The 10758-nt window shown below is 35.9% G+C and overlaps 2 protein-coding genes across 2 annotated transcripts; one reads left to right on the top strand and one right to left on the bottom strand.

Moving 5' to 3' along the window:
* On the top strand, nt 1402-4745 carry LOC18612793. Its single transcript, XM_007049723.2, has 4 exons — nt 1402-1753; nt 1823-1932; nt 2020-2117; nt 4152-4745. Exons 1-4 carry the CDS (start codon nt 1540-1542, stop codon nt 4288-4290), a joined length of 561 nt encoding a protein of 186 aa, XP_007049785.2. The 5' UTR covers nt 1402-1539; the 3' UTR covers nt 4291-4745.
* On the bottom strand, nt 6920-10091 carry LOC18612794 (cyclin-dependent kinase inhibitor 3). The gene is made up of 3 exons (XM_007049724.2): nt 9419-10091; nt 7544-7747; nt 6920-7390 (listed from the first exon to the last, which is right to left on the bottom strand). Exons 1-3 carry the CDS (start codon nt 9847-9849, stop codon nt 7321-7323), a joined length of 705 nt encoding a protein of 234 aa, XP_007049786.2. The 5' UTR covers nt 9850-10091; the 3' UTR covers nt 6920-7320.

The raw sequence follows: 10758 nt of genomic DNA on the forward strand, positions 1-10758 counted from the left end.
TTCTTTCTTATTCTCTTATTGTAGAAATGATTTATTCTCTTGAAACTATGTTGTTTATTAAAGAAATGATGATGAATTAATTTCTTCTTCTAGGATTATTTGTTATTTCAATATGTAGTCTGAATATATGATTTTTCTTTGCTTAGTATTAATGGGTATTGTATGGTTTATTCAAATATATGTTTAATGCTTTTCACTGCTTGATCACCAGTTGAAATGATTAGGTTGTCTACATGTAGCTCGATAAAAGGAGTTTAGATTCGCCCATTAATTTGAATAGCTTATGTTTGATTCATTTAAAGGTTAGGTGATGGATTGGTATTTAGGATAGACATATACTTAAATACCATAGATAGCCAAATTAGAACATAAACTTAATGAGCTTTTCTTAACTAATTTGTATAGAGATATGAGATTAATTTTGAAAAGTATGTGTGTAAGAATCTCAACAAAGACTTGTACATAAAATCGGATTCTAAGTTAGCCATTCACTCCATTAATCTAAGTTTTAAGGAAAAGATTGGATTCAAATGAAATATTGAGAGACACCATGAATCTAGGTCTTTACAATAATAGTTTCTTTAGTAAAATTAAATTCATATCCTTAGTTGGTTTCACTAGTAAATTTTACATAAATTAAGTGTTAAAAATTGAGTGCTTGGATAGGACAAATTTTGTTACAAATTTAATACTTAATAAAAGTTTAGGGAAATGATACTTGACTTACCTTTATATTACTTGAGCATTACGTATACTTGCATGTACAAAATCAGACAACACTTTCCTTAACTTATAAGATAAAGTAGCTTCCATACATCATTTAAATGATTTTTGGTTGAAATTGAAATTCCATAAGAGTTTGGAGAAAAGCTAAAAGGTGAAAATACATGAAAAAACCTTTTATAGGGTGAAAATAAGTCCTATCATACGACAATGGTTGCTAGGTATTGATACCTTTGGGGGAGGTATTCATACTTCCCATTAGGTATCATACCTTCCCTTAAGGAATCAATCATATAACAATGGGGTGTTGCACTCATGTTTAATGCAAGTATATTACCCCACATAGGAGAAATTGAGGCCCATTGAGAACCTCTTTGGTTGTTTAGATTCAGTCTCGAGGGCTTTTACATGGAGACCGCTGAGGATGAAAGAGTGCAAGCTTGATGATGAGACTACAAAGAATAACCAAGCCAGACCAATATGGAACCCTCTCTTGCTGCACCGGAGGAGTAGGGCAGGCTCGTTTCACCACCATACATTAGATGAGACTGCAATGAAGAATACAAGCATTATTTTTTGATAAATACCCCTAATAAAGTGAAACAAAAAGTACATTTTCTTTACAATGAGATCTAATACACTAAAAAAAAAAAAAGAAAAGGTAAAGAGTGAATTAAATTAAATTTCCTATACTTCTAATCCCGTAAATCCTTTCCTAATGTACTAAAAACGAACAAAAAAAAAAATAAAACCCAGTTGTGATACCCAATCTCGGGAAAAGGACTCCCAAGCACCCCAGGCTCCGAGCGGACAACAATGAACCTGTCATCGTGGTTTCAACGCAGTGTTTCGAGGAACAGTAATAAGAACAAATATCCAGAGCAACAGCAATCCAACCATTCCGACCAAAATCAACAGAACAAAGCAGTAGGAGAAGTAGAAGAAGAAGAATTGTTTGGAGTTACCCAACAATTAATCGATTATGTCAAGTCCTTCACTTCGGAAACCTTCAAGAATTTCCCTCTCCAAGGTATTTCCCCCCTTGTATGTCGCCTTAGAAATTCCAAATGAAATCTGTTTGATTGAAATTTCGGTGCAGATAATGAGGCAGCTAATTCTAACAGTGAAACCCAAACTTCTTCTAATGTGCGTAAGGATCTTTCTGACTGGCAAGAGCGGCATGCTGTCATAGTTCTTTCAAAAGTCAAGGTTTGGATTTTTTTTCCTTTTTAACCCCTTTTTTTCCCCTTCTGGTAATTTATAATTATAGTTTTCTTCTTCTTCTTTTTTTCCCAGGAACTTTCACAGCTTAGATTTAAGCTATGCCCTCGCCACTTGAATGAGGATAAATTTTGGAGGATATATTTCATGCTTGTCAAGAGCCATGTGGCTGGGTAAGTTTTACAACAGCTCTTTCAATTACTTCTTTTCATGATAATTAGGAATTTGTAACAAGGAACCTGGGCATATATTGTTAACTTGTGCATTTGAATCTATGCTTCAACTTATTTTTTTTGAGTAAGGAGCCGATGAGGCTTGGTCCCATTAACATATAGAATGCATTTTAGATGCTAATACTGTCATCTTCTCATAATATTTGTTTACATACTCATAAAGAACAGAACCCATTGGTTGAAACATTTGCCTACATTGGTAATACATCCACTTTTCCTTCAATGAAAATAGACATCTTGAAAGAAATGCTTGAATTGTTTTATACTTGCCCTCTGTTTCATAATGCATGATTATTACACATGGCTTCCTTTTTTCCATGGCAAGCATTACGTGCTGGAAACTGAATTGCAGCAAAGCTAGTTTTTGAGTTGCTATACGTGCAACATAATATGTTCCCTGGTGCTTCTTCAATGTGATGTAATTATAGATGTTTGGAGATCTAAAGCCCCTGTTTACCATAAGAATGCTAGGGTAAACCTGTAGAATGTAATGCTATGATGTGGTTTTTGTTTTGGCTTCAAGATGGCTTAAGGAATAGTTGATATCGTTTGCTAGGCTTGCACCTGAAAGTTATTGATACTTGTTCTCATTTGAGTACAATTTTTAGGAGCATTCTTATACTTGGCAAGCAATTTTTGCCTCAGAAAAGTAAAATAATAGAGAGAAGGGAGGGGAGGGGGGGCAGGGGGGGGGGGGGGGGAGGATGTCATATTGCCTGATTTAAAGTTTGAAATACTCTGATGCTCTGTACTTGATTACTGATATCCTTGCTGCCTTTGAGCTTGTTTGTTATGAATAAATGTGATAAATCATAATTATCCTCTTATGGCATGAAAGATACACGTTTTCATACACAAGTGAGCGGGGAAGAAACGCAGAGTGCCAGTTTTGTCACATAAAATTTTGAAAAGAAAGAAAAAAAATGAAGTCCTGAGTTGAGTCCAAGTCATCTGAAATATTTAAAAGAGATACTGCATTAGTTGGAGACCAATGTAACCAGCTGCAATCTATATCAGTATAGATGATCTTCTATGTCCTTAATTGGCTAGGCAAAAGCATATTTACAAACCTGAGAATTTATTTGGTTTTGTGAATTCCTGGAAAAAGAATAAAGAAATATTAAATTACCTGTAACAATATTATATTACTACCAATTCTATCGTTTTCTTGCCACACTCCTGCTTGCTTCACTCCCCTCATTAATTTAAACATTTTGACCACCAGTTTTCACCATTATTTTTTATGTCACCACCTAAAGAACCTGTTAACAGTGGCACTGGACCAAGAACACCACCATTCCTGCACTGCTACTACCAAATGGCCAGCACCATGTTCTTTTTTCTAGTTTGCTGACCTACCATCGTCTCTGCAGCTTTATCATTACCACTGCAGCTACATCCCCATAAAGTTCAATTCCTTTTCTGGACTAGCATCTGACCTATATTTACCTAGAGAATGCATTTTAAAGGAGCCCAAAATGCTTTAGCATTGGAACAGTTTCTTCACCACTAAGTGTCACAGACTCACAGTGAATCTTTTGGGTTGCACATGCCTTAGCAGCACCACTGTAAGAATCTTTTCAGTAATTAGCAGTATTCTTTTTCCATATGAGGATTTTGGCTCCGTCATATTGGCCCACATGTGTGAACCAGCTCTAGCTGGCTCACAACGTTGGTGATTTTTCCCTATACTTATTTTCTTCTTTTTATATTTTATGAAATCATGATCAAGATTTAGAAAATAAGCAAATTGCTTTGAATAGCAATCATGACTTTTGCTTATTCTTTCAATTGCATTATATTGTGAACATTTTCTGTCTTTGTTAATCATGATTTTAACCTCTCTTTTTGTTGCCTACTGGTTCAGTTGTTTAAGATTTTCAGTATCCTCTTATTAATTGTTGTTAATCACTGATGCATGCACCCACAAACCCAATATATCCAAGCTCAGAGGCTTTTCTTCTTGTTTATCAGATATGAGCTGCAAACTGTACTACTAGCTAAACTAAAAAGGAATTCTATGTCGAATGAGAAAACACTAGATACCAGTGTATATGAAGTTGAAATGGCAGAAAGAAATCAAGCAGCTAGTATTGCACCATCAACTCCATGATTCCAACTTGCATTCCTTTTGAGGAAGAGCAGGTATCAGTCCATTTAGTGAGAAAAAAAAAGCATGGTCATGTATGGTCATTTCCAGTGCTAAAATGAGTATTTGCTGTCATTTTGAGATGTGAACTTACATTTGACCGCAACTGAAGTAAATTAATGGAAGATCATGAAATGGTACAACAACTAAATGCGCATGTTGAAGGGATCTGATAATTCGCTCTATACAGAGAAAACGGTACCAGGCCTTTTCTTCCTTCTTTTTTTTTGTTTTCCTTTGTTTGTAGAAAGAAGGTGCTGGCAGCTTAAGTAATATATTTAATTTGTAAATCAAAATAGTTGCAGCATTGTTCCTTGTTGGCGTTCTCTTAATAACTCATCATGTTTGAATATATTTACATGAAGTACTTTATCAGTGTATCTTTATTGGTTTGCATTGTAAAGTTTCTAATAAAATTTTTAAAAAAAAAGAAGTTTCTAATGAACAACTGTCGTGAGTGTCTGCCAGGTTTTTTTTCTCGTTTGTTCAGAAAAGATGAAGAAAAATTGTAAGCAGGTTATTGGAGAAAGAACCAAAAAGAGGCTTAGATCACTGCCCATGTTGATTTTTTACCTGTAAAAACCATGAAATAATCCAAAAAACTTAAGCTCTTTTTACCAAAAGATTACCTCTGATATGGGAATTCTAAAAATAACTAAACAACCCGAAAGCTGGGCAATTCGTACGAATAGGAACATTAATGTATTGGTAATTCATAGGAATAGAAACATTACTGTTACCTGCCATAGAGTGTATGGGTTGTCGGATTTTCTGATTTTTTAGACATTACTTACTTGAATGTTTAACTTTCAGTTCACTGAGAATCTACAGTATTTGGTTATGTTTGATGCAAATGAGACAGTAAACAAACTAACTGTCACCCCTGGTTGATTAATTCCTGTAGATAGATTTGGGTTTTTCTTTCTTTTTGTGTTGAACAGCGAAGCAGGCTGCTTATGGGATTGGTGTCAGCCCAATTAGGGACCCAACTGACATGTACCTTGTTGGCTGGATTCTGGATTCTGGAGCATGGCGTTAGACCTGTTGCACAGTCCACAGAGCATGGCGTGCAGTTGCATGCTTTTCTTGGCTTATGTTCTTGTCACGTCCAACATTAAATTGCCGGTGGTGATCGTCCTCTCATCACTTGTATACTTACCCTGTCGGTCATGTAAAAAGGAACGCTATGACTCAGATGCTCTAACAAACTGTTTTTTTTTTTTACTTCCTCTTATCGTCCTTCCTTAGACCGACCTCTACCAGTAAATGCCAAATCTGAGCAGCATCACTGATGACACTTCAATAAGTGCCTACGTCAATGTCAAATAGTAGTAGTCTATATTTCGTAAGCAATAATTCAGATTTATAGATGTATAGATTTGTTCTGAATATGCCACTGCAATGAACTCATATAGTGCAATCTTAAGGACACAGCATGCAATTTACGTACTTCCTGAAAGAGTTAAGAGGCATGGCCTGTGCTCTTCGCAGAACTGGTAAGCAAGCAGACCAGAAGTTTTTTATAGACAAAAAATGCATGACAAATATTCATAATCCATCTTTTCTTCCTCATCAATCTTGTAATGGTTTTAAAGACAACATTCCAAGAAATTTGCCTGCTAATTACGAGAAAGAAGCTTTGTCTTGTTCCCTTCTGCCATTTCTTTTGCAACCAAGAGCATGAATTTTGGTTCACCTGCCAGCCTAACAAAGTTCTCCACTTCCAGTCGTCTACAAGGTAATGAATGCATGCTATTGCATCCACAGGCACAGAAATGGAAATACTAATAGAAGAGAGAAACAGAGAACATCACCAAATCAAATCTAACGTTGAACTTGTTGAAACCTGTTACGGTTCTTACGGAAAAAGCTCTGTAGAACCGTACAGTATCCCATGTGAATAGGGCACACTCACTCACACAAAGGTCTTTGCATTCACGTACATTCAATTAATGCTCACTTGACAAACTGAGCAGCTTTATTGCTTCACCACAAATTTCAGAGGGAAAAAGCAAAAAAAGTTATTATGGAAAACAAAATTAAGCGAACACCAATAAGAGATAAATAAAAAAAATTACTGTCAGAAATGGCAGAGAACCTGAAGCTCTCCAGTAAGATACACTTCTACCACAGAACAGTCCATGGCATATGCTACTTCAATGGCCCACTACCCCCAGTGTCCTTGAATCCCAAATCTTCAAACATAATGCGGCGAGTTTCTTGTTCATCAATCAGAGCCGGCATTCGCTAAATTGGGCTGCGAGGGCTTTTAATCTCTTTCTGGGATTGAAACCTGTCTGAGACTGAACCCACTTAAGCCTTAAACTCCGGTTAGTAGTTACAATCTTAACTTGCCTGTCCAATTGTCTTGAAACATTCAATTGGAGCTGAATGAAATATTTTACTTTTTTTGAAGACAATCTTGTGCTACATACATGGACTTCTTCACTGAGAGATGTCAACAGCCAAACTTACATCCAATTGCGGGTTAGTAATGCTGTCTCATCTCATGACACTATTAAGAATTAAAAAGAAAAAGGTTGGGTAAGGGGAGGGGGAGGGGTACAAAAACATGGAAAAAGACAAAAGGCACTTAATGACAAATGACTTGCATTTATTTCCAGAGCCCATCCATGTTCATCCCTACCTGAGTATAGACAAAAGTGAAACTTCATGGACGAGACAGGGAAAAAAAAACCTAGAAACATGATGCACCTCCTAATCAATTACAATAATAATGGAAAAAGCAGCAAATTCCTACCAAATTATTTCTTTTTCCTTTAAACAAAGGATTTCGGGTTTAAAATTGGTTACTGTAATTCATCAGCTCTGTTATGTTACAGATCTTTAAATTACACACTTTAGTTGAGGCTCAATCGATCTTTACATTAACTCGGAAGAGCAATGGTAGTGTTATACCACACTGCTTGCTTTGAAATCTTGAGCATAAAATTAATCAGCAAGTTGCAGGGAGCAGAGTTTAGTGGGCTCAGCTTATGGAGTCACTTGCACCCATTCATAGCGGCCTGGGAGGGGCATATCCTTCACAACATCGAAATTATACCTGCAGAATCCAAGCATATTCATTAAGACTCAGTCAGCTCAGCCAACATCGAAGTCATTCAGAGTGGAAACAACCAGCATTGCTAAATTGTAATCACCCAGCAGATCTACGCCAGGAAACCTTAAATGATTAAAAAGAATGAAAGAAGCTTACTTCTCAATGAATTGTTGCTGCTGTTGTTGTTCTGCACAGGCAAAAAACTCCTCCATTTCATGCGTAGTTGGGATAAATCTCTGCATCTCATTCCACCCTCTTCGTTGAGTTGAAGGGCAGCTTCTCCGCCTTGTGGTCGAACCAGGAGTTGCAACAGTTTCTGAGTCCTTTAGCAAGCTACACGGTGTGCTTTCCCTAGTGTTCCTGTATAAAATGAACAAATTATCTATAAGAATGAAACAACATCACTTTTACCTTTCAAAAAAAAAAAATCACTATAAAATACCAGCACAAGCACAAAGAATTTCTTATACTATGGGTTACTAGAATAAAGGGCCACTGAAACCATACAATATTCACTTCCGATCATGCTTAGAACTTGCCCTACAACTAAAAACTACCCCCTCTTTTCTCTGCTCAGTAAAGTAAAAGCTATTTTAGACATTAATTAAATCTCTTAACTAATAACAAAAACAAAAATTAATATTCCCATTAGAGTGGAAGAGGAACTCATATAATGAAGGGACAGGCATTTAAAAGACACAAGCTTAAATTTGGCAAGGACCAGCAACAATAAGATAAAAAGCGAGAAATCTGCAACTTGTTGTCACTTACTGATAGACCCAAAACAGAGAATCCCACATTCATGTTTGGGTCTGAAACTAGGCCCCCTGAAGATGATATATCATTGCTAACACAAATGAGGCAGAACAGTTATTGCTGCCCAGTATTGCCAAAAGTTCACCTTTCTTGTTTTTTTTCTTTTCACTTTATTAATTAACAGAAAAAGGACAAGCAAAGCCAAAAATTACAAAGACTTCCTACCCCGAAGATCAAACACACTGGTTTTTCTCTCCTGGTGCAATAGTACTTCCGATTTCCCATTTAGAACCTAATCTTTTCTAGTTAACATATTCCGTGCAGCTAAAACTATTGCATTATTTGAGGGCCAAGACTTATCAAATCTCAACCTTTTTTATTATTTTCATAAGCAACACCCGTAAAATGAAGCATTTTATTTTATTTTCTAGCGCAATTTTTACCGTATGGGAAATTGCAAGTTGAAACAATAATGAGCCTGCTGAGGAGGTCCAGACGGTTTCAGAAACACTGTCTATTTCTCATTGAAAATAATCTCTCATAAGTCACAAGCATTCAGTAAACTTTTACGTAATGACTTGTATGCATCACACGAAAGTGAAATGGAAAAACACAAAAAACAAGTTAAAAGTTTGTTAAAAAAATTAATGATGTACCACCTTTCAATGAACAGGTAACATGTAGAAACACAGAGATATTGTTTCAGTGAAGTTTCTTTTACTATTTTTATAATGTTTTAGTCCATGGAACAGCCTACTATCAAAACCCAAGAAAACTAGCAGAACAGACAGAAGAGTAAAAACACTTCATAACTCTCTTCTTTACAAAAAGTCCAATCTAACAGCCACTAGAAAGAACAAAATAAGAGTCCATTTTCAGACCCCCAAAAAAAAAACCCATCTTTCAAAAATGCAAACACATCTCATTTAAAGTGTCAAATAGAAGAAACAAGGGAAGAAAACTAACCAAAGCAAACAGCAAAGACTGGCAATGAAAGAGAAATGTGAAAGCCCCCAAAAGAACATAAGTAAAAGGACGTGACGCTAACAAAAGAATTGGAAAAAGGGAAAGAATGATGGAAAAAGAAGAGGAAGCCAACTGAAAAAAAAAAAAAAAACCCTCAAAGAACATATTTTGAAAATCTTATCAGCCGAACCAAAAAAGCAATGCTGAAAAGTTCCAAAGCCTGAAAGCCCAAAAAATAAAAGAAGGAAAATTTTTTAGAAGAAAATAACTAAAGAAGAAGAAGAAAAGCAGAGGAGAAAGAAAAAGTACCTGTCTCTGGGTTCAAAATCCAAATTGTTCTCTCCAAAAGAGGTCTCCTCTGTTTCATAGCAAAGCCCCACTCCCTCAACCATTTTCCTGCTTTTACCAAAACACCCTTCACTTATCTTCTCACCATTCTTATTCTTCTTCTCTTCTCTGCAACCACTCTCTTTCCCCTGTTGTTTCTGTTTGGTATCACTCGACACAGGGGAAGGCAACTTCTCCAGCCTACGGCTCCTTAGCTGAAGATAACAAAAGGAAGAGACGTCTGGGGTTGAAGCAACGACTTGGGCTGGTGCAGGAGAGGGGGTTGTTTTCTGGAGTCTTTGTAAAGCTAGGGTTTTAGCAGCCCTGGTACGGGCACCCAAGGTTGACTGATGAGAAACTTCCATGACTGCTATGTCCCCTGTTATCTTGGATTTTTTCATGTACTTTCCCATATTGTTTTGCCCTCTGTCTCTGAGGAAAAGGGTTTTGATTTTAACTACTGCTATGTATGCCAAGATTGGGTATTTGAAAAGGTGTTTTTCTCTTCAGGGGAAAAACAGAGCAAACAGAGGTTTTAAGGGAGAAGAATGGAGGGAGGGAAAGGAGGGACCAATTTTGTATCTGAAAGAGGGAGGGAGAGAGGGAAGGGGAGAAATGAGAAGAGGAGAGAAAAGTTAGGGTTGGGGTTAGGGGGACAGTGACCTTTTTATTTTCTCATTATATTTTTATTGGCTGCCTGTCCCATTCAGATATCTATAAATACTACTACTTAAATCCTTATGTTATTTTGTCAATAAAAAAATTAAAAAAAAAAAAAGCTTCTGTTATTCTTACTTTTCTTGAAAAACAATTGACTTGTTGAAACTTTCAGCGCTATCAGCATTTCCATATGAAATCTTCCTATTACTCTCCTCATTTTCATCCATGATTTGGTAAATACATAGGGTAGATGATAGAGCTAGATACAATTTTCTTCTTGGAAACAGGGTAATTATTAAACCTCTTTTGTCAATTTGCTTGTTTATAATTCACATAATGCCTTCACAAAATTTTATCTTCAATTTTTTCCAGTATGCAATTTATCATGGCGTAATACCGAAAAAAACTTTTGAATTATTTAAAAAAATTTAAATAAGTTTTTATTCTTCTATTTAGTTCAATCAAATCATTATATTTTTATTTTAACTCAAATAAACTCTTATAACTAATAGTTAACTAATTGTAATTAGTTAAATTTTATGCTCACGTGACATTGACACGGCACTAATGTGAAGGATGAAAATATCATATGACTATGTAATCATACCACGTCATCATTCATTATGACATATCAGCGCATCACGTTAGTGTCATGTAACATA

This window comes from Theobroma cacao, chromosome 1, assembly GCF_000208745.1.
Source record: "Theobroma cacao cultivar B97-61/B2 chromosome 1, Criollo_cocoa_genome_V2, whole genome shotgun sequence".
Classification (NCBI taxonomy): Eukaryota; Viridiplantae; Streptophyta; class Magnoliopsida; order Malvales; family Malvaceae; genus Theobroma; species Theobroma cacao.